Source organism: Sceloporus occidentalis, unplaced genomic scaffold, assembly GCF_023333645.1.
Source record: "Sceloporus occidentalis isolate IW3139 unplaced genomic scaffold, rSceOcc1.0.p SCAF_34, whole genome shotgun sequence".
NCBI classification, from domain to species: Eukaryota; Metazoa; Chordata; class Lepidosauria; order Squamata; family Phrynosomatidae; genus Sceloporus; species Sceloporus occidentalis.
The window spans coordinates 82,442-108,668 of NW_028317014.1; the positions used below are offsets into that span (position 1 = coordinate 82,442).

The window sequence follows — 26,227 nt, forward strand, 5'->3', positions numbered from 1 at the left end:
GATCCAAAGCAGTGTTTTGTACAGGGTTCTGGTGAAGAGTGATGGCTTTTGCACCACAAAATTATGTTCACCCTTCTGCTGCACCAAAACATGTACCCTTGGTCTGATACAATGCCGCCGGGCATCTGTAAGGCCCCTTCTTCACTGGGTTGTAACCTTAGTGGATGTTATCAACTGCATATAAGGTGCACTGGGCTAATAAGGAACACATCTTCTGCATACCGAGGTGGCTTTGCAAGGTCAGAGGCAAAGGGGCATATAGATTTACATAAGAGAAGCTGGTATAATTACTGAAGGCGTGTTTTCATTGAAAACATGTCTCTTCTGCACTAAGGAAGCAAAAAAAGTTCATTGCAGCCCCTGTGGACTCATCTCGAACACCAACGTGTGAAAACTAAAAAACAAAAACTAAATGATTACACTGCAAAGCTTATACAGTTTGGCATTTAAGAAAAACCAAACGCCATTGCTTTTGTACAGCAAAGTTATGTCAAGCCATCGATTTCTACACAAAAAGGGAAAGGAAAAAAAGATCTCTATGATTGAAACAATCCATGTAAGGGTTCTAGTGCAATATCACATCTTTTTCACTTGAGAGCCTCCTGCACTTTTGTTTCTCATGGGTGGTGGGGCTCGTTGCAATGGATGCCCCTGCATCCCGGGTTGGTATATTCCTTGCAGGTTCATCTGCGAGAAGTTGGCTGCATTCAGTAGCATGGATGCAGGCTTTGGCAACATCATGCGACTGAGCGCAGCCTGCTGCTGAAATGCGATTTGCTGCTGTTGTTGCTGCTGTAATTGCTGCTGCTGGTTGAACTGCTGCTGCAACCTTCGGCTCATCAATATCCGCTGGACGCAGCCAATTAACTGCATAGAAAAAAGGTTCAATTAAGCCAGCACCAACACAGTATTTTCCTTTAGTGTGAATGACCCTATAGAAACATCTTTGCATTCATATAACACCTAAACTGTTTTCTTATAGAGCACAGAGGCAAGCTAGCCAGGCCCGTGTCTACACGATGCAAAACTGCTTTTTAGGAGGTGCCATTATGTTCTGAAGTTTTAATGTAAAAACAAAAGATCAAGTAAATTTATATAAACAGATTTTTTTAATAAAACAGCATTTGCTGTCTGCAACACAGAAGAGTGGAACAAAAGCTACTTCAGGAAATTCTAAACTAAAGAACACGGGGCTTCCATCTCAAATATCCAGGAGGGAGGGAAAAAAAATAGTTTCTGCTCTGAAATCAATTAGTAAAGGGACACCCCACCAGATGGGAAAGCCATTAAACTTATCACCATCACTAATAGGCTAGTATCCAATGGACAAGGACTGTAAAGCGCCCCTTTCAGTCAGCATGGCTACGCGGTTAAGCCGTGTTCATGAGTTAAACATTGTATCCGTACAGAGCAAAGCCAAATTCACATTTATTTCACAGAGATTTTGTTAGAGGGGGTTTTCCAATATAGTCACAAAAGGGGCAATTCCTCAGGCAGGACTGGGAAATGCTGAAACACAAGTGGAAACAGAAATGTAATGGTGGAGTATTTTGATGAGGAATGCTGTTGTTGATCTGGCCAGCGTGATAGAGAGGCCAGGACATTCCTACGCAATGCGGACTGAAATTAACTTGTAACCTGGTGACTGGAATGACTTTTAATTGAGTGAAGCCTGCAGCTGGAAATAACCGTACAGGAAACACTTGCATGAACAATTCAAAGGGATTCCGCAGGAAGGATAATGCTTTATTTCTTTGGTAAAGACTCAACTACTGACAGTGCCAGAGTCTCTCGGAATGCACCCCGTCCTGCATGGACATGAGATAAAACATTAGGGGTGGAAGACCCATTCCAGGCCTTTTCAGTTGCTAAATCCATGGGTTCAGCATCTTTGGAATACTTATTTCTACACTGGTTCTTGGATAACTTTGGTCAAGTGTTTATCTAGCAATGGCAGGGAGAGCAACAACCAGGTGCATCCAAGACTGCATGACATGAATATGCAGGCAAGGAAGGAGACAAGCATTAACTTTCACGGCAGCACAGCTCTTAAAATGATATTTTACCTGCCTTAGGCATAGCCTAGATGTTAAGATATCTTATCCATAGTTCAAGAAAAGACTTTACATTTCTGGTTATATATTGTCCTTCAAAGACATACTAATCTTATCGGATACCCCTACTCACAACTGTAAAATAAAGCCTGGGATTAAGAGTCTGCCTGTAAAGACTCTACTGAAAAGCTCTAAAGAAGCATTAGCAATAGTCGGTCAATAGCATGATTATGGTTAAAAAGTGATAGAGCATACATAGTCCCTGGGGGTATTACTACCCTAAGAAAAAAACACACCGTTAATGCATTCCCAGAGTGGGTGCTACCTTAAACAACATTTTGATTAAGGGCCTAGTTCCTTCTAGGAAAAATAGTTACCATCTGCTGTTTGGTCAAGACATCGTTATAAATGGCCTCCCGCCTCTTGATTTCCAGCTCTTGGCTTGACTGTCTGCTCAGTGCCAAAGATTGAACCTGGGCCTCTGACAAGGTGGGATTTTCCTTCCACTGGGGAGGAGATATTACAGAAAGGTTAGTGAATAGCAGCACCGATATGTAGAGATAAAAACATTAACATTCAGACAGCGTACCACTGTTGCAATGATGTCATCCAACGGCTGGATTCGTGCTGACGCTATGTTATTGGTAGCTTCAACTACTTTTTCTCTCCCTTGGTTAATGAGATCCTATAAAAACACAAAAATGCAGGATGAGTGATCTAAAGTATAGAGAAAAGTATACAAGTCTTTTAGCGAAAGGTTAATAGAACTACTAACACAGAACTCAGATTCTCTAGACTCAAGTAGTAATTATTCCTTGCAGCACTAGAGGGGGGAGCAACTCTTACTCGTGAAGTGCATACCCTCACTGAATGGGTTAAGTAATGGAACAGCTGTAGAGTAAGACAAGCTATCAAATCACTTTTTGTCTTCAATGTATGTATGGCAGCTGTAAAATATAAAGATAAACCAGTCTCAGTGTAACTGCCCTTGGTTGGGGAATCACTCTTTCATGGCCATACTTAATGCAATCTGTTTGGATTATATGACTTACCTCCAATTGCTGGTTAGTCAGAGAGGACAACGCTCCCAGGTTCAACGGCATGTAAGGAGACTGAGAGTTGAAATTCATTTGAGAATAGTTTGCCCCAGCCGCGACTGTCATGTTAAGGCGATTGGTCAAGCCCTTTGAAAGAAATACAAAAAAGGCTATCGCAGATGCTAAGGTTTCATCAACTATATTACGTTGCTTCACCAAGCGTGCAAACAAATGTAATTAACAGAGGCATTTTAAGAAGAAAACAGTTGCTTAAACAGTATGTACGTAATGTGTAACCAAACAACAGCTGGAAGTGAAGAGAATGTACCTTAACTCTTGGCTCTGCACATAATCTGGGACTGGGATGTGCAGGGTGAGAAGGACACTAGTATTTACCACCGCTCATTAAATGCTTAAAACGTCTATCAAAGTTAGATAAATGACTAGCCCCACACACTAGATTAATTATTATATATATATATATATATATATATATATATATATATATATATATATATATATATATATATATATATATATATATATATATGCCTTTCAGATAAATCTCTCCCATCCCCTATGAATGTTTTTGTGCCTGCCCTCATCAGTATGTATGTAAAATTAAAATCAAAGGGAATAATACCAAGCCCATGCCCAAAACTGAACCTCGCACTGGTGGTTTTTATGTAAAATGTATAACACATGTATACATCACTGCCGGGGCCATACTTGTCTAACGTAACAACCGAAATCCTACTGCATGCCGATGGACAGTGGTTAATGCCATTAAAGAACAATGTGCTACAGGTTTAAAGCTGCTCCTGCAGTCTGTGGAAATGATCATTGAAAAATTATATTGTCAATGTCCTGCAGGGAAGGTAAAAGTATCACCTCATGTAGACTAGTATGACGGTGGCAAAATGACAGAGTGTGCAGGGAATTTAGAAGCCCCATAGCCTCCCTCTCTTTGAGCCATCGAGAAGCAGCAGACTATATGCGGTCCCAATCAGTTCAAGGACGCACAGCAGGTAAAAGATATAGCTAGAGAAATACAAACTCATTGGCAGTAAATCACTATAGGTTTGATCTACAACTGGATAAAAAGCCTTACATAGTAACATAGTAATTTGAAAAAAAAGACATAATCCAGTATATAAAACAGATGATAAACATCAACTGGAACAGATGGCGAAGTGAGTCAAGAGGTGTTTCTTGTTTCATCAGGTTGTGTCAGGTCAAAGACAAATCAACTTCAAAACACACTTTGGGCTGTTGGGTGCTGTATATTCCATAAAGCTTTTATTTTTAAGTGAGATGTTCCTTTTTGATGGGCTTTAATATCATCTTGCTTTGGAAGTTCTTTAAAATATACCCACTGGCCACATGAGGGAAGCTACTCACAACCAAGACGCAAGCAATGCTACACAGAAGCCAGTCATTTAAATCAGAATTGGAAACTGGGGGCTTTTAAAAAGGGACAGTTTACTGTCCACGGCAGCCCCTGTAAAGAAGAATGCATTTTAAAGAACATGCATTCTTCCAAAATAAAAAAATAATACACATATACACTGAGGTCTGACCAGAGCCTGGCCTGCGGAGCCAGAGCTGAATTGTACAGCTAATCAACCAGCGGGGCATTAGGGGGGATTCTTTATGCTCCCCCAATTTGTAAAAAGGGCAACAAGAATCTTTTAAAGGACCACGCAGCTATTAAAGTGCATATGATAGATGGAGCATCCGCTTGATGATGTTGGGTTCTTTCCCATCAGCCCTATTTAAAATAAAATGCAGAAAGGAAGTATTTTCTGTTTAAATGCGGATACGTTTACCTCCTCCTGTGTTTATACCCCATCTCACTTATTACCCAAGGTAATGTTTGGTTTATGCTTGTTATGGAAAGATTACTATTTTTTGAAATTAGGAATAATACAGAATGATTTCACAGAGGAAATTTTATTTTGTTAAGCAGCAAGAGGACAACAACTTCCAGGCTTTAACTTGTGTAAGTAGCCCTAAATCTTACTCTGCATTAAGAATACCAGTTTAGAACAAGGAGTGCTCCTGTTATTTAACAGCCAGTGCCATGATGTTAATAGAAGATAAATAAAATGATACAGGTAAGCCTTGTGCATAGAGCTAACCTTCTTCTCTGCTTCATACTCGTCCCATGCTGCCTTTCTGTCTTCTTCAGTCAGAGCCTCCTCTTCTTTGTGGTCCAGGAGGGAGTCGTGTTCGTGATAGGTCACTATGTGCTCCTTCATGACCTGCAGCAGCTCAGCAAGCACAGTATCCTGAGAGGGGACAAGAACATAAGTGTCCTTAATATGTTTTCAGACAGACGTAGAGGTGATAGAGATGTCCTGCTACTGGCCTTGATATCTAGCCTAAGAAAACAAAATGTTACCTAAGCAAAGGAGTAAATATTTATATATTAATCAATTTCTGTGTTCAGTCTAATTATTACAGATGCATTTAATAAGAGGCATGTATATACTTCGAATACGGGATACATCTTCAAAACCCAAAAGGTATAGAGACTTTTACAAGGAATACCCACACAATATAATCTGTGTGCCTGACTGTTACAAGACTACACGCAGATGTAAAGTTACTCAACGCAGATGTAACAGATATATATTTAACAGCACACCTATCTAATATTAATCCATCAATATTTCCAAGACATTTTGAGACAAAGAAACAACCCAAAAAACTCAACTACACCCAAATATCTATTTTTGTATGAAAAATACAGAATTTGCAATGTTTCACACATTATCCAAGAATCCAAGCCGGTATCTCCTGGACTCGCACCAAATCCACTAGCCCGGCACTCTCGAAGGAAGAAGATTATTTCAATTTGCTGCCATGTGCCAACTAGCTGTCAGTACATCGGTGAACATAATAAACGTATGGAATGAAACATTATTGATCACTTTAGGGAGCATATATTTTAGTGCCATAACTTATGTTCAGCCCGTCCTTGAGATTGTTAAACTTACTGTCTCTAATTATCAAAATATATCATCCAACAAGACTAAGGTTCAGCCTGGGCTGATTGCAAAATCAAGCAAAGGGCTTGATAAACGTCTTCGTTCTTATACAGGTAGGCATGAAGACTCCGGCCTGCAACATACACCTTATGTATTTTATTATTGTGAAAAGGCAGAGCTATAGCACACAAAAAATACACAAACAGCTTTATTATTAGAAACCACAATTACCACTGAAGTAACGTTATCAGCCCCTCTGATCTATGTTGCACAACTGACTTGGCATTTTTATTACATTTCTGAAATTGGTGATAAGCTGCCAACTCACTATTATAAAACAAGTCATGTATAATCTGCCAGCCCCAGGGAAGGGAGCCAAGATTAGTACATATCTTAATGGAGTCTGGCCGAGTATTTGAATTTAAAGACTTATATATGCTAATTTGGAATCCAATAAAACGAAGATGACTTCTGGAGATTTAATATGGCTGCTTGCTGGCTTCGCTGTTAGGGAAACAGACATAAGCACCCTGAAATTACTGGACGCAAAATGGGTCTTTGCGGCAATCGTCTTGTATCATATACGGCCCACATGATGTCAGCTCAGGCCAGTACTGCCCCTTCGGGTCCAAAGGCTGCCTAGAAAGGACTATACTCAACTCTCACAAGTGCTTCATTTCCTATACGTACAGGTTTGAAAACAAACTCAGGGGTAACCATGTCAACGGCATGCAAGTTTTCCTCCTCTTCTGCCTCACATAACAAAATGCCACTTGGCACACATTACTAGGCTCTCAACTGACAATATAAATATGACACCTACAAAAAGCAAAACAGAACAAAAAAGTTTATATTACGGGAACCAACATCTTAAAACATGTTTTTGAGCTGCAGGAATTTGGAACGCATCGGGTAAATAAAGATGGGCTAAAAGCTGCATTAATATAAAAACCCAATATATTCAAAGTTGTAGATTTGACTACGACAAACTCACGACTGCATCAGGTGCACCTCCACATCTCACCATGGAAGAAACCGGAAAGAAAAATTAAGATTAAACGCAACCCTGAAATCTACAAGCTTCCCAGAAACCATTGAAGCTACCATGTTAAATGTTCATCTATTTCACACAAGTCAAATAACACTTTAAGGTAAAATAATCTGCAGAATGCCTGTCATGTTTTATTTATCGTATGATAATAAAGACAAAACTGGCACTGAATGGATTTATAGGTGTTAAAATGATCAGTAAGCTGGCAGCTCTGCCAAATGTTCTTGCCGATGGGTACAGAAGACACAAAAAAACCCAGGTGTATTATATCAGATAAGTGAGATTTCTCTGAATTCTGCTGCACTACTTTATAAGAGCCAGGACAAGAGATGTGCTCGAGCTCAAGGGATACACAGAGAACTTTGCTGAAATGCGTCCAAGTAATATACAACTTAAACAAAACTCAGAGCTTTCTAGCAAGCTCTTTCATACGCATTCTTCAAAGTGGGAAAAAACCCATGTACCGGACCTAAAAGTTGCAGCTGCCCTTACCTGAAATGAGCGGTACATGAGACACATGCATGTCGGGGCAGACTTCCATTGCATCTGCTGCGCCAGCGCTGTATCTGACCAGCGGTAAGTATAATATGTGCCGGGAGACGGGACTCCTTTAGTCATCGGCAACAAATGAGGCAGGGGATAAAAGGACACCGCATCTAAATAATAGTCATATAACAATAATAGTCGTCAATACCCTGGTACCCTACACACCAAGAGGTTTTATCTCTCATATGTAACTAATGCTGGAAGGCACCAACAAATGCAAATGTGTGCCTGCTTCGTAAATACGCAAGCACTGTATATCTGAAAGTACTTAGAGACACTCAAGACCATCATATACTTTAACATAACTGCTTTGTTGGCGCGGCTGTATGGGGCACCGGACTGCCCCATTTAAGGAAATCTGCCCCATTGCCTTGGCGAAAATTTGGCAATCTTGTTTCTTTGTTGATCGACCAATTTTGTAACAGATTCTTATAAAAATGTAGCACTCCGCACAAGTGCTAATGTATTGTTGGAAAAAAAACAAACTAATCGGATTCAGGATCATCTCACCCCTTATCAACTGCTCTCCAAAAAAAAAAAAAAAAAAGGGTATTAACTCAAATAATACAAACTGGGGCTACAGACTAAACAGCACCTGTTATTAAGCCCTGTATTAGACAGCATTAACCACAGACCTTTTTCGAAGGTGGTCATGAGCACAAATACTGCTCGAGTCATTCTTTGCCCACAATAGTGGAAAAATGGAATAAACGCAGGACACGGGAAGAGTAATTAGAGACAAGATCCCCATCTTGCCCGTGACATTACACAGGGCCATTTGGGGTTAACACCCCCCACAAAAAAAAAGTCCTTAAGTGACAAAGAAATCTTTGGGAAACCCTTTAAATTTGAACAATTAATGAAAGAAAGAGCACATGCAAGTGCAATTGTAGATCTTAAAAAGATTAGCTATTGGAAAAAGATAAGAACGACGGACAAATCACAATTTAACGCCAATAAATTGAATAATCAAATGGCAGTTGTTATTTTCCAGCCTGCCTCTGCACGATGAGCCAAGTTCCCAATCTCCGGAACTAGCACAGCGGCAGCTGTATCGCGCAGACCTGTTATTGGATAGATATTTAAACCTAATTGAGCATGCCCCCCCCCACTCCTGTTCATGGAGGCACACAAATAGATTTACCATACAGAAAATGTTCTGCTGTAAAAGATTGAGGCTAAATCATACTTGTCTGGATCACCGTCACATCTAAGAAAAAAAAAGATGAACAGGATACCTAACAATTTAAGAAACGTAGGTAAAACATTGCTAAGAAAAATGTACTTCATCGTATACGCAGCTAAGAACGGGGAAGAAAGCGCCTCTCTCTCTCTCTATCCCTCCCTCAAAGTGTTGAAAGCCTCTGTAGTGAGGAACGCAGAAGGTCTGTCTAAGCTGTATTTCTCTTGCTGTAGCAACATTAATTTGCTCCTTATCCAGCTGCAAGGTCATTGTTGGTGGTCTGCTCCAAAAAAAAAAAAATCATTAACGGGAGAGGGGGTAGAGAACGGGTCCCTACAACACAACCAGTTAAGAGGTTAAAAAAAAAATCTTTTGTTTACTTCATTAAACCTTATCTTGCAAGCGTAAATATGATCTCCAAGGTACGACATCTCATCAATCTCTCCATGAAAAGGGACGTGTTCCCACTCTGAAGGAAAAAGCCATTATTCTACCATGTAAGTCACCTAATATTCACGTCAAGCTTCAGTTCACACTCGATGGCGTTCTTTTTCTGTGGGAAAGATCTATGTTGGATAACTGCGTGGTTGAAGGGAAGGGGAGGAGGGGTAACAGGAGACGGTACTGGGTTACCTTTCAAAGAATTTCAAGTGAAAAGGAAAGAATTACTCTGAATAAGCAGAGTTGCAAGGTGCAATACATCTCTACTTTTCATTGGACAGATAAAGGTTTTTGGTATTTAACAATCATGCCTGAAACAAACTTACTTCTGATGCCTATTAACAAAATGTTTTCAATTAAGTGCTACCAAAACCATACCAAACGCACTAAAACCCTCCCCGTCCTTTGAATAAGCTGGCTAAGCAAGAACAGAACTGTCCATCCACACACACTGGGTGGTTCCAAATGCCCAAGTTGCATAAAGTGTGTGTGTGTGGACGTGATGTCCATGAGAACAAAGCGATGCCCAGGACACACATACATCCCCAAGAAAGCTGGGTTCCTGATCCACTGTGTGGTTGCAGGTTGTGGCCATAGGTCCTTACAGAGCAGCAGTATGCGTAATGTTAGAGAACACATGCAACACTACAAATATTAAAGTCACATGTGAAAAAAAACCCTACACATTTCCTTAACAAAACAGAAAAAGCGGTAAGTAAACAAATGAATAATAAGACGTTAAACAGTACATATTTATATGGTCGCTTCTAGTGCAGGTAAAGTTTAGGAAATCTCTTGGAAAAGGCAGAGGTGTTTCAGCACTAGACAGCATGGGCATCACTGCCCCTTTTACCTTGGGCAGCATCGGGGTCTCCCGCTTTTTCTTTTTTTCAGAGTTTGTGTCATCCAATAAATCTGGCTCAAATGCGTAAAGTTCAGTTAGCTCATTCATTGTGAAGTGCCGCTCAATTTGCTGTTGATCAACAACTCTGAATGACAACGATTGCTTGGTAACCTGTCTGTCATAAATCTTCTCTTCCATGGTACCCTGTTAAAGGAGCACAAAAACAAAATCTAAAAGATTAGCCAAAATAAGAAATGACCTGCCAGTTCTAATATTCAAACTAAAAGCCAATACGTTCAAAGAAATGTTCATCTTATGCATTCCTGGGTTTCTAAGCTAATTGTAATTCCAGGTATTTACTGTCCTTTATGCACAAATTCTATAGTAAATAAATGAGATTAAAACAGTTTGCAAACATCATTTCCTTCAAACAGACAAGAAAAAAATCAGTTTACGTGAAATAAAGCTATTTTCAAACCAGTGCAATCCAAATGATCGCCAAAGGCTAGCACTGCTAGGTACACCTAGCTCTACTATAGCACTTTTAAATGTGTAAAAAGGTTACATTGATGTTATAATTTAGCAGAATGATTAAAAGAATTATTTGTGCCTTATTTACACAATTGGGGTGGTAAGAGCTCACATGGACAGATTTATAAATTTTAATAAACCTAATTCTTTACATACCTGTGCCAAAAACCTATAAACAAACACAGGCTTGTTCTGCCCAAATCGATAAACCCTGAAGATACTCTGAATATCATATGATGGGTTCCATGAGGCATCAAAGATAATCACACGATTAGCAGCCACAAGATTTATGCCAAGGGATCCTGCCTTTGTAGAAATGATGAACAGACGGCCTCTGGCAAGATGAAAGCGGAGAGAAGAAAGGCAAACGTTTACGCAGAACAGTCAAAAGGAACACTGGGCAGCTGGGTTTTGCAACACAAGACTCCTTTTACCTCACATTGGTCTCATCATTGAACTCCTCTGCCCATTTTTTCCGTGTCTGAGCCGTGGTCGACCCATCTAAACGGTAGTAGTCAATATTTCTAAACCACTTTCCTTCACCTAGGAAGATAAAAAAAAGATACAGAACTTTTGCAAAGGCTGAGCAAACGATTTGATGATGTTCGACAGCGGAAGGTTGAAGAGAATCGAACCATATTGTGTTCAAGTGATTGTTATCTAGGTATCAGAGAACAAGCAGTAGAGTCTTAATGCCTAAACTCTCTCATCGAAACAGTAGCCCAGTGACTTAGCTGGCTTGCAACGACAGAATTAAGGGCTAACCTACACTTAACACAAGGCTCAACAAACCCTGGGTGTGAGGTCGCCATGGTGACTAGAAATCATTTCCTGGCGCCAAAGGTTTTTTGTAGGTCAAGAGGGAGCACTGGCCAGGAACACATGAGCATAGGGTGCGAGCATGTGTCACTGTGAGGTCTTCGAGTTTGTCAGCATATAATGTTAGCATGTGTCAGTTACCTCATGATGTTATAGTGGGTAAGCGGATGGTGGTAGCATGAATGCGTGTGTGTCAGTATTTGGTTTTAGTGTGTGTGCGTGACTATAAGCATATAATGTTAGCATGTGTCAGTTACCTCATGATGTTATAGTGGGTAAGCGGATGGTGGTAGCATGAATGCGTGTGTGTCAGTATTTGGTTTTAGTGTGTGTGTGTGTGTGTGTGTGACTATAAGCATATAATGTTAGCATGTGTCAGTTACCTCATGATGTTATAGTGGGTAAGGCGTATGGTGGTAGGATGAGTGCGTGTGTGTCAGTATTTGGTTTTACCGTGTGTGTGGATGTTAGCATATGAGGTTATCATGAGTGTCAGGAATGACCCTAAGGTTACTGGCACCTGGAAGATGAGGAGGAGTAGGAGACTGCTTGACAGATGTGCTCTGCACGGGGTTAACACACCATGTTATATGTAAAACACGGAACACAAAGCGTCAGGCACAGTGAGGGCCATTCCATCAGCTTATTAATCGAAGTAATGTTTCCACTTATTTATCAATTCTTTATTAAATGGACTTATCATTGATACGTATTTTCCACATTTAAATGTATTAATAAATACTTAATTTCTGTTATTTATTACACAGTTTGTGATATCTTTAGAATAGGACATTTATCTTGCATTAATATATATGTATTATATTAAGGGTACATATGATGGAGCATCATAGACAGAAAATAAAAACATGATTGAAAAAACAGCTCTTACATATTTTGCTGGCTCCTACAAATTTGACATAACACGATTATTGTATCTGTTTTAAAAAAAAATCAACAACCCATACAGTAAAGAATTCTAGGCACTATAGAACAATGCATAGAAGTTGTTTTAGGGCTAAAATATTAAATTGGCTATCAATTTATTAGTACTGTTTTACCTTTCAAGAAAGGAAATTAACAAAAATACAAGATGGAAAAAAAACAGCATAAAAAAAGATTTTATAAAACCTATTACATACCTTTATAAATAGTGGGCTTATCTTCTGGGGACGTTCCGTTAGCGAATTGCAAGAAATCTTCTATCAAATCCAAAGATATGAGGGACTGGCTGAACACTAAGCTAAAATGTATATATCAAAAAAAAGTTATTTTAGCCGAAATAGTTTTAATATTATTAGAGATTTCATGTATATAGCGACTTGACACATGGCACCCATACACAACACTTGTAACAAGAGCTCTGCTGACACAGGGTTTGAGTGATGGCTTTAAAAAGGCCATAGGTCATTCCTAAGGGCAAACAGGGTGCAACTACAGGTTACCCTTAAAAGCAGGAGCAGAGGCATGATAGTGATCTGGGAAATGCAACTACTCAATCTAGCTCTTATTTAGGAAGTGATTTTAATCAAAACAATCTAGACAAACTTTAAAAGGAAATCCGTCATGTCTTTTTGTTGTAGTTCTAAATATACTTCCATGACCCGATGTTTATTAAAGCGGCAGTTCAATGTCCAATACAGACCCACTAAGGAAGAATTTCTTATCGAAGTACTTGGATATGTATTCTTTAACATTCTTCCTTTGATGACGAAGTGCGGTATGTTAAAGGTATATGCTACAAATCCCCAAACATTAGTATTGAGGGGGATCATCGGCTCTTATCAGAAGTCGGAAAAGCTGCACATATGGGTCATGTTTTAATCACGAGGGATTTTAATTACCCAGACATTGACTGGAATACTGAAAACGTAGTTTAGCAAATGTCTATTTTGTAGCCGAGACAGTATTTTTTTCAGTTTTAAAATATGTTGGTTTAATCAAGATTCCTTTTTTCATGTTTAATGTACCCATTCAGATTAGACATCTTCTTTAGGACAAGCATGGCTTTTAACATTAAATGCAAGAAGAGAACATGTTCCAGAAGGCCATATCCATGTGACATCCATGTGAGTTTAGAAACATCCAGTGTTATGGGATTCTTTGCAAAATAAGTACACGTATGATAGCACATTGCATTTAAAAAAAACAAACATATTATATATATACTAATGGTGTTTGTGATTTCGCTCAGGAGCGATTACACAGAGACCTCGGTTTATTTGTGTTGAGGAATTCCTCCATAGTGAGGCATTTCAGCAGCCCTGACAGGAGGCGATCAATGATTGCTTTCTAAGCTTGTTTATCCCCATGACATGCCAGGCACGTCATTGGTACTTTACTGTATCTTTTTTGTGATGTACCTGGCACATCAGTCATTAAGGGGTTAATATTTAAATATGGTCATACGGAACCTATAAAATAAAAGCATGAGCATTACAAGTGAATACATAACAGCAAACATATATAGCTACATAACTCACACTTTGTCTCCTAGCTCTTCTGCCATGCGTAGAATCTCAAAGAGAAGCATCATTTTCCCGGAGTGTTCCATGATATCAGCATCTGCTTCCGTTACAAATTCTTTATACCAGTCTGCGGCTGGGCTACCAGGGTTGGATGCAGCTGGGGCTTTGCCAGTGGGGGGGGGGGGGGGGAAACAAACAAATAAAGGTAAAGAAAAGCGGCTCATTTGAAGGTTGTACATGCATTGGTTTCAGATCTGGAACTTTGAGTGTTATCAAACAAACAAAAGAGAAAGGTTAAAAAGTAATAAAATCTAGTTTAATTGTCTCCAAATGCATTTATAACTGGTGCAGCTTTCTCCTAAGTTTGGTGGAATTCAGCAGCTTCGTAGACATTAATGTTTAACTACCGAGGTTGCAATTAGCTAAACTTTGGCAGACATTTACCAAGTAGAAAATTATCTGTGGTCAATAATCACATGCCCCGCTAACACTAAAATGGGAAGTAATAAGTATACATAAAATTATCTTACTCTTAACTTCTACTTATTTCTGATTACTGCTTTTCTAACCTAGGAGTTTAAAAAGTTGTGTTTATTCTGTGCATTGTGGAAAGCTGGTCTCCAAAAAAACACTCGAGCTCTACATGGAGCAGAACACGGAAAAAGGTTTTTCTGCTGAACTGCAGATTGAAGAACTGTTGGAGGCAGCAGCAGCGCACAACATACAAAATCACAAATACAAATCACGTGGTCATCATGGCTGAGGAGCATAACTTCAAATTCAAAGATAGCAACTTCATTCACTAGCTCTAGGTGTGAATTCAACATTGATTTTTTAACCTGATTTTACTAAATGGCGAATAATGAGACTGTGCCAGAAGACATCAACAGGAACTTCACCTGAATTTCTTTTTTTGGCACTAAGGATGGAGAGTTACTAAAAGTTCCCACAAGATTAGGTTAGCAACAAAATACGGAGACAGCAAAAGTCTTGACTACTGTTTGCACAGCTGAAAAAAATAACTATTTAAAAAATAAAACTACCCAAGCATTTTCATACTACATTGTGTGTGATGAACTAAAATGAAAAGCAATTAAAGCTCTGCTAATTAAACATTCTGCCATACTGAGAACCTTTTAGACAAGCTAACTGTTAACTGTTACTAACAGCCTATATTGTTTGGATGGCACCAATGGATCATATCTTGATTCAACCTTGAACTCAACTGCTATAAAAATACTTAGCACAAAGCAATGTTCAGGTATTATCCCAAAAATTCCTTTATGTCTGATCACGAGTACTTTAACGATGTTCTTAACAGCCAAACTTCTTTAAAGTTCGGGACTTCTACTCACTTTCTTCTACTTTAAGTGATGAACTGTTGGTAACAGCATCAGCCGTGGAATCCTTCCCGTTCCCACCCCGTGATCTGGAATTCCAAACTTTAATGACCTCTACATCATTGTCACTTTCCTCTTCACCAGAGCTGCTATCGTGCTTGCCTTTTCCTTTCGTTTTTTTCCTAGAAAACAAAACATCGCTTTATTAAAAAAAAGTTCCAGTGGAACCATTTTCATTTAAAATAAAATTTTAAAATTAAAACTGCATAAAGGAAAAACCCAGAAAACCAAACAATCGCTTCATCAATTTAATTCAGATTTTGGCAGAACATAAAGCCACGAATAAGATTGGTTGGAATTTAGCTTTGATTGTTTGACTAATTCCTGGTGATCTTTTACATTACGTTATTGTTAAGTGATTTTCTGGCAGAAGACAATAAACAAAAATAACCATTCTGGTAGGTAGACTGCTTTCCAGCAGAGGCCAACGTTGCTCATAATTAAAACACTTTCCACCAATTGTAGTCATAAAAGTCAAATCATTCAAATAAGGTCGTGACAGAATCCACCTGAAACCCTTTAAACCCCAGGATTGTCAACTGGCTTACTTTACAACTTCCTCCTCAGAACTTAGGGTCATCGAAGACTCCTCGGAATCAGATGCTATGAACTCATCCATGCTGTCTTCATCAAAATAGCCCTGTAAAAGACATTTGTGACGTCACTGATATGGATTATTTAAAGGCAAGCAATGTCATTTTAAATTGAAGTCTGTTCAAACATCTGTTTAAGTCACTTGGAAAACGCCTGGCTGACATCTCAAATAAAACTTTAAAATTGGGCATACATCTTTAAATATAAAGGCGCATGATCAGAGATCAAAAGGGAAGCAGGCAAATCTATAGCAATTTACTCGCAAAGAAAAAAACTATTATTTCACTGAAATTCAACCCACTATTTGGCATTGATTTTTGGGGAAACATTCAGACAAAAATATGTAGTCTGATATCTGTCTTTACCTTATTTTCTTTGCTAATATAGTCCAGCTGCAAACACCAAGGGTGAGTCCAGATTCTGCTTAAAACTTGGAAATCCTGGAAAAGCTTTGTTCCAGACTTGCCCCGGACTCCTCCTTCGGCGCTTGCACCAACACCTGTTCATGCAAACGTTTAATAGGGTTAACACCAAGCTGTCATTTTTGTATTAACATCCATGGATTTGTAAATCAAGGAGCATATTATGGGGTGCCCCATTAAAACACAATAAAAATAATAAACACAAGTTTATATGAGAAATCCGTGGTAAAGCTCTAGCCACCACAGGATTGAAACCCATTTCTAATAACTCAAATACCCAGAAGTTTTCGTACTTTTAACTCTGTATTATAGAAGATTGACCAGCTTAGCCCCCTTGTACATAGTCTCAAAGAACAAAACCGCATTCAGGGGCGGTGAGCTTGACAAATGTTCATTTCGGGAAAACCTAACCAAATTTTCCTTGTCATGACCATTCTGTGCCATTTCTTAGGGCAATATGGAACATTTAAGGTTGGCTATTCTTCCTAAAAGTATCAATATGATATTTTGCCAGCACTCAAGACACAGCGGATAAAGTGAAAATGTTTGTTTGTGTGACAGTCTGTTTGGAAAGAATATAACTCCATTAAGCTACTTTAAAAATACGTATTCTGAGTTTCAAAAACCCGAATTCAAAACATCTTGCTTGTTCTAACAAACCACTTGTAATGTGAAATGCAGATGCATACGGAAGTCAACTTATCATCGAAAGACTGACAGAGAACTTTATCATCACTTAAACAGCAATTACTTTACTTCTAGACTGTAAGCTGGTTTGAATAGGGGGCGCTTTAACGTTTACTTCAGTTTGTACAAATGGGTATGCCTAGTTTACAAATATAAACCCAATAGCGCTGATCCTATTAGATTAAAACAGTCATATGTCAAAAAAAAAAAAAAAAAAAAAAGCGTATTTTTCGGGCAAAAAATAAATAAATTACTAAATGCAACTGAGAACAAAGTGTATTCGTGTATCACACAAAAAACAAGGTAATATTTACAATACAAGATGCTGCAATAAAAACATTTAATGGAAATTTAAAGCAAAAGGAAAGGGGGGGGCAATGAGCCGACAAGATCCAGCTCTAGAAATGTTTTAAAGTTAGAAGAACGTTAAGGATTTATTAGATTACTTACTCAAATACTCAGTTCCCGAGGGCAACTAATGTAACATGATTTATTTATTTTTTTTCAATGGGTATCTTATTACCATGAAAGCCAGCCTAATGATAATAGCCTGCACCAAATTTGAAAGAAAGAAAAAAAAAAAAATCAACTGGCAAGTTATCTAAGGCATCCTTAACTATACAAACACAAGCAAAACGGCTTAGTGAATGGTGCCCTTTTGTACCCAGATTTAGCATCTGCTGTCCATCACATCTTCGTAGACGTATGATATCATTCTGTTTTTAAATTAATCCTGTTTAAGAAACTTCAGAGACTAACTCCAACAGAAGTCGGAAGAAAACTCCCCTAGAGTGACTATAGTAATTAGTTCAGACCCAACATGCTTAGCGCAAAGGGGGAAAAATAGGATTAAAGAAACATTTTCATCTTCTGGTGTCTAGAAATGTCAACGTAGAAAGTGGTTTAGGGCTGCAACTAACGATTATTTTAATAATCGATTAGTTGGCCGATTATTTTTTCGATTAATCGGATACAAAATGCAATTTTTTTTAAATTTAAAATAATGTAATAAAAATGTACAATTTACACTTTCATCTCTTTATTGCAATGGCCTCTCTCTATTCACCTTCTTATTTTACTGACATAATAAAAGCTACAAGAACCCAAACACAGTGTTTCTCAAACTAGGTTTTAATACAAAGTTATTAGTAAATATTAATTCATATGTTAACTATTTTTCATATTTAATAAAAACTATTTTTCATATTTAATAAAAACTATGAGAAAAAAGCCTTGTTTATATTTTCTTTTATTTACCAAACTGCCCCCAGTTATGCACATCTGAACACCCCAGCTTGCCACTCTGCCCCCATATATGCCTTATCCCTCTTATATGCCAGATTCCACCGTGCCCCTGATAAGCGTTATGAAATTCATAATACCCCTCCCATACTCCACTCTGGCTCCTCCCCCTCCCATACACCACTCTGGCTCCTCCCCCTCCCATACTCCGCCTCCCCCTCCCATACTCCACTCTGCCTCCTCCCCCCTCCCATACTCCACTCTGCCTCCTCCCCCCTCCCATACTCCACTCTGCCTCCTCCCCCCTCCCATACTCCACTCTGCCTCCTCCCCCCTCCCATACTCCACTCTGCCTCCTCCCCCCTCCCATACTCCACTCTGCCTCCTCCCCCCTCCCATACTCCACTCTGCCTCCTGTCAGCAATGGAGGTTCACAAGACACCAGGGAGCCGGGTAGAGAAGCAGAGTGGTGTATGGGAGGGGGAGGAGCCAGAGTGGTGTATGGGAGGGTGGCTCCCATACACCCCTCTGACTCCTCCCCCCTCCCATACACCGCTCTGCCTCTCTACCCGGCTTCGTTGCTGACAGGCACTTTCACTGCAGCTTCATAGAAGCCTCCGCGTAAGTGAAGGGCAGTAACAGAGGCTGTCTGGACGATGCATGATTCTCTGTCAGCCGGTGGGGGTCTGCATCACACAGACAGCCTCCGTTACTGCCCTTCACTTACGCTGAGGCTTCTGTGAAGCTGCAGTGAAAGTGCCTGTCAGTAACGGAGGTTCACAAAGCACCAGGGAGTCGGGAGAGAGGCAGAGCAGTGTATGGGAGGGGAGGAGTCAGAGGGGTGTATGGGAGGGGGGAGGAGGCAGATGGGAGGGGGGAGAGAGATGGAAGTGAGAGACCGGCCGACAGTGAGGGGAATCCATGTCCCCTGCAGCGTTGCGGGGGATCTGGATTCCGGTGTTATAATCCGATCTCTGTTTGAGGTCGGATTATATAAGGAGAGGAGTTTTTCAGAGCATTTGCTCTGAAAAAAACCTCTTTTTATAATCGATAAAAATCGATTCGATTTATCGATAATGAAAATCGTTGACGATTTTCATTATCGATTTTATCGATTAGTTGTTTCAGCCCTAAAGTGGTTAAAAAATACATAACCTGGTTAGCAAGATAATGGTTCTTCGATGGGTATTATCAGATTGTGCCGAAGAATGATTTCACCGTAGGGATTATTCTTTTTTTTAAACAATGCATGGTAAATAACGACAGGCGAGATGCCTGGATGTCACAATCAACCATGCAGGGTACCAGAAAGACATTTTATTGATATACTGGTAAGATTGGCTGCCGAGATGATATTCACATAAGTATTTGTTGATTTAGCGGCTTGTAAAGAGCCACATATGTTCAATGCTACCAACTATAAGCTTTCAGGAAACTACTTATGGCAAATAGCGTTCTATCAAAGAACTAAGCAGCGTGTTAAGGACAGGCGACATGTTTTAAATGGCTTTTCACCCATTTGCGATTAAGTATTAAGTTCATAAATACATTTTACTTTAAGGTGGTTCTTACGTTAAGGGAGGGCCTCCCAACTGTGGAACCAGAAAAGGCCACCTGTGCCCATGAAAGAACAGTGGATGATACACAAGAGATTGGAAAACACACTGGTTGAAAATAAGATGTTTAGATATTGGCACACAGGCAAAGTTGAGCCTGAGATCTATCCATGAACGATAGTCGTTTGGACTAACAACTGGATCCAATCTTGGCGACGAACATGGCATTATCCCGGCAGAACACTCGACATCATTGCTATGCACACAAATTGTCAGCCTCCAGTAACTTCATAACTTTACTTAAAAAAAGAAGAAATTGCATTTAAATTAAGAAAAAAAACGAAAGCCCTACCTGTTAAATGGTCTAAGTAGTACTGGTAGAGTTTGCACTGAATTGGAGACATCCTAATCGATAAAACGTATTCATGCTTTGGTGGTAAAAACTTTGTTAGAGCGGTGTAATCTCTCCTCTGAAACGCAAAAGACACAGACAAGCATAATTCAGTATATGAACAGAACATTTACTGCTGTATCCTTATCAACATTGAGACACTCGTATAGCCGCTGTGAAACGGATGTTTGCCCAGCATGCAAAGGAAAAAACCTTGTAAAGTAGACAAGTTTACCTAAAGACAAATATACAGTTAAAGAGGAACAAGTTACCAAACTTCTATGCTGCCATTGAGCTGTTGAAGAAGGGGTGTTCAATGAGCCCCAAACGTAACCCTTTAATATACATGGTACAGACACAAAGCCTTTAAAGCTAATACTGTTAACATATTTGGTAACTGAATATTTGTATCACTAACTCGTAATTCAACTAGTTTTAAAGATAACTCGCCTGCACACATCCAGCCAGCATCTCGTAGAGAATGTGAGCGCGCTTCTTCATTACTCTGACATCGACCATCGTGGAATCCGCGCACTGGCCGTTCTGGATAGGATTTATAAAGCGATTGCGGAATTCTTTTACAGAACCAAGCAAATTCTCCTTGATGAAATTAACCATGCAGTGATCTGGAGAAAGGGAGACAGACTTACAATCAGAAACAATTGATAGACTGCAAATTAAGTAACATTCTTCTTCCGTCCAAGATCCATTGAAACCGTATGCTGAACATTAACAGGACACTCAACCTGCTCTTACTACACGAGTTTTGGTCTGATTAAGCTCCTTGTCACTGATGTCACGAGTCCTGCTCAGGTTCACAGTTGTGATATATCTTCAATGACCGTATTTTCATTTGTAAAAATGTAAATGTTAGGTGGTCTAAACATTAATCACCCTACTGGAAAAAAAGCACATTTGCAAGGCACATCGACTCATTAGAAGCAGGTTAAGTATGCAGCGTCATAAAAAAAGCAGAGAAATCTGGCTTTACAAATTCATTTCCTAGACATATATTTTAAACGACATGCCCACTGCTATGTGGTCTCAAGGCGGCAGCCATGCCCGTTTCATCGGGTAAAGGTGAAGCAAACTGTATTTAATGTAAAACGCTGCTCATGTAAATTACCTAGCAGTTGTCTCCTGACATGGGATGAATGAATGAACTCAGATTCCCAGGACTGCGTGGAATGTGCTTGCATGAGTATTCAGAGGCACTCAGAGCGTGCCGACAAAAAAACATTACGCAGGCTCCAGGAAAGGGTGGGGAAGAAAATACCCAGAGTATACCTTTACAAAAAAAGCGTTATTTAAACAGATGCAAATAAACTCACATTCAATAAGGTTGTTTTGCAGAGGGGTGCCCGTCAGGATGACCCTCCTCCTTGTTCTTACGGAATTCATAGCCTTGGAAATAGCCGATAATTCATTTTTAAGAATGTGTCCTTCATCACAGATTACAAAGTCAGGACCTAGATATAACACAGAACACAATTATAAGATGCGTACAAAAAAAAGCCATTTTAGGCAGAAAAATTTTGTATCATCTATTCTTGCTAAATAGTCTTAAGATATTCTCCAATGTACAGCAGTAACAAGACATACATCTCAGCTTTAAAATAAACAATTACTGCTTCTGAATATACTGTGCAAGTAAATAGAGTGATAGACAAATGTAGGAAGGCTTCACAAACCAGTTTAATGTTTCGTGGTTTTTTTTGGTGTATAAATACAGACGGACAGTGACATATCCTAGGGCGGCTGGGGTAAACCTGCTGCAAAACTTGGCAACTTGGGAAAGATTGGCATCTGGGTTGATCAGGCCCCTTAGTGTTTTGCTGCTTAACGGGCCAGTAGCAGGCGAGATCTCTGCCGGCACAGTCTTCATAGACTGCATTAAAAGGCGATGAATGAGGAGCGCCGAGATAGTCAAGATGGCAGCCGTAGAGGAGGCAGTTGGGGGCACTGCCCTAGTCCTGTCCATTAAAATACCCCACTGCAGACTTGTTGAATGCTTCATGCATGAGTCTTTTCAGACCCCCCCCATGCCATGTGGGGAAACCACTTCCACTAAGTTCAACGGGAGTGTTTTCCTGCCTCTGATTAGCTGCTAGTGTTAAGAACCATCCGAGCCGAAAGGAATACGGCTTCAGCCTTTAGCTCAGGTAAGTGCTTTCATTTTTTCCCCATTGTTGAAAAACACAAATTGAATCTTCTTTAGTAAAGCTGTCAGAGACAGAAATAATAGCTCGTTCTGCTATCCACGCAATACTCAAGATGAACATTTTGTATTTAAAAAGAGTTAAGTACTGCTGAAAGCGAGAATATGGCTGCCAATGGGGCATAAATCATACCGGAAAGAAATGTTTTCTTGCAGGCAAATGTATCTCATTGTCCTCAAATTTTACATAGTAATTGGTATAAACTAAAAACTGCCAGCAGGTGAAAATTAACTTTGCTATAAAAAGTATTTTTCCCCATGACTCAATTATATACTTTTTAAAAACTAAAACAGGATTAAATATTTTTCAAGAAAAGGGGTTTTTGTTTTTTTTAAAGGCTAGGGCTTATAACAAACGTGTACTCTACCAATTTACCAAATACTGCAATGTTATCTTTTATTTATATAGCGCCAATCAAACTCTATTAAAGTGTAAGTGAACCCACTTTAGAAGTCAAAGTTATCTTATTTTACTATTTTCAGATGTAGTGATCTGGCAGCTTATGGGCTATAGATGTGCCGATGACATCACTATGTCTTGGCCAATGAGCAGAATGCAAGGGCCGACAGATCTTTTCACTGCCCATGTAGTGAGAACCACTCACTTTGGCTCAGAGATGGTAGAAGGGATCCAGTTAAAATCAGAGCACTCCAGGAGCAGTGACTAGATCACCGACTACAAATAGGCAGTGCTTTTGCCCTGGCTTGTTTAAATAAAATGGTTACATTTCCTGGAAATAAAGCATTTATTTATTTAGCTCATCAGTAACTTAGTCTGCCAGAGTGGAGCCAGACCCGAAAGGGCCCCACCCCAGACAGGAGTGGAGCCAGACGCGAAAGGGGTCCCCCCCAGACAGGAGTGGAGCCAGATCGCGACAGGGGTCCCCCCCAGACAGGAGTGGAGTCAGATCGTGACAGGGGTCCCCCCCCAGACAGGAGTGGAGTCAGATCGTGACAGGGGTCCCCCTCAGACAGGAGTGGAGTCAGATCGTGACAGGGGTCCCCCCCCCAGACAGGAGTGGAGCCAGACCCGAAAAAGGTTCCCCCCCCAGACAGGAGTGGAGCCAGCTAAGTTTTCATGAAAACATGAGTTCTGTATAAGCACTGAACAAAAATCCATAGGCCTACTTAACACTGAATATGTTAAAGTGTTAATTCTGATCATAGCCTTTCCCACTTCAATTATTGCCTCATGAAATCCACCAAGTTGAAGGAAGCTATTTTATCTTCGTTTAGAGCTCCACACTACCAGCTGTTAGCATTAACGTGAAATATATTTTCAACATTAGCACCGGATAACCCCTAAGCACATACTGATATCCAAGCGTTTGCATGTAGACCCCCTCTACACGGACACAGTCATTAGGAAAGATCAAGCTGTGTTCTTTATTCCTTCACACAATCCCAGGGGAAAGAGATCCGGCAAAGGGAAGCATTTCACAGTTTTATGACGTGCAAAGTAGTAAAAGAAATGTACTTTTTCACTACTAAGAACGGCCGCAGTTGATACAAACCGTGGATTTCTGAAGTACCCCCTCAATGGCAGCTTAAAACTCAAAGCCTTTGTGCCTGAGCTAAGCCAATATTAGTGAAATAATGTTATTCAAATAAAAATTAACAAGTGCAATCAAGCTACAGGTTATTTTCTGTGACGGAGAAGAGTAACAAGTTGCTATCACACAGCAATGAGGAATTGAGTTAATCAGGAAGGGCACCAGGAGACCTCCTATAGATATTGAGGATGTTTGTAATTGTGTTCACAGCAAGGAAACAATCCTGCACCCCGCTATTAACCCAACAAAGGAGACAAGCAGCTGCGAAACACAACGTTGGATGATAAGGCATGAGAAATTAGGATACAATTTCATAAGAAAAATTGAGTTAATATCCTATGATTTGAGAAGTGTCTTGTTCTGTTATCCAAAATAACTACGACTATGTATGTTGAGATGGCAATAAGTGACTGTGTGTTTGCCATCTTTTTATGTTCATAACATACATTTCGGTAAGATGTCATTCAGCATATATTATCTTGTGAACATTTAGTGTTGGCTAATTGTGTTGAACATACTGTATATGGGGGGAAAAAAGCCTTCAATTAAAAGAAATTAGGATACAAAACCAATTGGAATTACATATATTAACCCCTTCAGTCCCAGGGGTTGGCATCTCAAAGCCCAGAGCAGTTTTGCAGTATGTCGGTTCAGCGATTATTCTCTTTTCCTGTGAATAGTGTACCCATGTAAACTATATATTGTTTTTTCAAGGAGAGAAAGCTTTCTTTTGATACTATAGTTGTATGATGAGAAATTGAGTAAAAACTAGTGGAACTTAGAAAAAAACATATATATATATTTTTTTTTTTTTACATCATTCAGGGCAAGAAAGTGGGCACAAAGGGTTGGCCAATGTCACTGGACTGATAACGGTAATATGGGCCTGATAAATCTATGGAGTGCGGCTTCCTTGGCTCCTGAGGATTTTCTCATTGGGCCAAACGTTTTGTGCTGTCCTGTACGATCTCAGATTACCTTTCAAAAAAAATTCAATTTAACTGAGCAACACAATAGACAGATTTTTAAGCTGCATATGCTGCTGTATAGTTATTAAAGCTATATCACTTTCTATGTAAATGGACAATGAGAATCTGGGATACTTTAAGAAAAAAAATGGTAGTCCTGATAAGTACATTATGCCTCTTTACCTCCTACTTACTGAGTTTATGCGTTTCAGCCACACACATTGCCAATGTGTATAAAATGAAGCACATAGAAAGCCATCTCCATAGCAAACATTAGCTGTAGAACGGGTTGTATGAAGTGCTGAGTGACAAAACATGGCACTGTCATACGAGGACACCTGTGCCACAATCCAGTTTGTGAAATTTCTGCAAGGGCCCACCGCAAGTGCCATTATTGTGAAGTGGAAGCGTCTAGCAGTAACCGCTCAGCCACAAAGGGTTAGAGCGCACACTGGATGTCTGAAGGATGGATGCCAGGAGAGTGGTACCTACCTGAACGCAGAGCCGTACCTACCTGAACGCAGAGCCGTACCTACCTGAACGCAGAGCCGTACCTACCTGAACGCAGAGCCGTACCTACCTGAACGCAGAGCGCCTACATTAAAGTTTGGTGGAGGAAGGACGATGGTCTGGGGGCTGGGCTAGACCACTTAGTTCTAGTGAACGGTGATGTTAATGTGACGGCATACAAACACATTTTGGAGAATTGTTAACTTCCAACTTCGTGAAAAACATTTGGGAAGGCGCTTTCCTGTTCCAGCATGACTAAATGGGAACAAATTCCCACAGAAACTAAAATATTGTGGGAAGCCTTCCCAGAAGACTGGAGGCTATTACAGCCACAAAGGTGGGCAAAATCATATTAACGTCTATGGTTTTGAAAAGGGATGTCCAACAAGCTCATAGATGTCAAGGTGCCCACATACTTTTGGGTATTTACTATAGATTTACAGATTTGAAAACCAAGTGCAAGAGGTTACACAGATGTACGTATACATAGTATAACATGGGAAGATAAATACACTTGAAGATGGAAAGTGTAAGGCTGAAAACTAAACGTATCCTAAATCACGAAGTTCTAATATTTATATTCACTCTTAAATGCAGATCGGATCGCAAGTTCTTGATTGAGACTTTCCCCACTCCCTTTCATATTTTTAATTAAAATGGTTCCCAGCAGTGAATATTTTCCCATTTAAAGTCACAGCAGTGAGCCAGAGTAACACTCCGCA

General features: G+C 39.8%; 1 protein-coding gene across 1 annotated transcript in view; it reads right to left on the minus strand.

Annotated features, from left to right (window-relative positions):
- Positions 1-576: 576 nt before the first annotated feature.
- Positions 577-26,227, minus strand: part of LOC149298097 (chromatin remodeler ATRX-like) — a 62,190-nt gene continuing 36,539 nt past the window's right edge. The window contains exons 22-37 of the mRNA XM_089487785.1: positions 21,588-21,725; positions 20,707-20,882; positions 20,218-20,335; positions 16,324-16,457; positions 15,913-16,004; positions 15,320-15,486; positions 13,980-14,127; positions 12,639-12,739; positions 11,115-11,223; positions 10,837-11,014; positions 10,159-10,353; positions 5,233-5,382; positions 3,107-3,238; positions 2,644-2,739; positions 2,432-2,560; positions 577-867 (exon numbers count right to left, since the gene is read on the minus strand). Of these exons, the coding sequence (XP_089343911.1) occupies positions 577-867; positions 2,432-2,560; positions 2,644-2,739; positions 3,107-3,238; positions 5,233-5,382; positions 10,159-10,353; positions 10,837-11,014; positions 11,115-11,223; positions 12,639-12,739; positions 13,980-14,127; positions 15,320-15,486; positions 15,913-16,004; positions 16,324-16,457; positions 20,218-20,335; positions 20,707-20,882; positions 21,588-21,725 (2,354 nt within the window). The remainder of the gene's footprint in view (positions 868-2,431; positions 2,561-2,643; positions 2,740-3,106; positions 3,239-5,232; positions 5,383-10,158; positions 10,354-10,836; positions 11,015-11,114; positions 11,224-12,638; positions 12,740-13,979; positions 14,128-15,319; positions 15,487-15,912; positions 16,005-16,323; positions 16,458-20,217; positions 20,336-20,706; positions 20,883-21,587; positions 21,726-26,227) is intronic.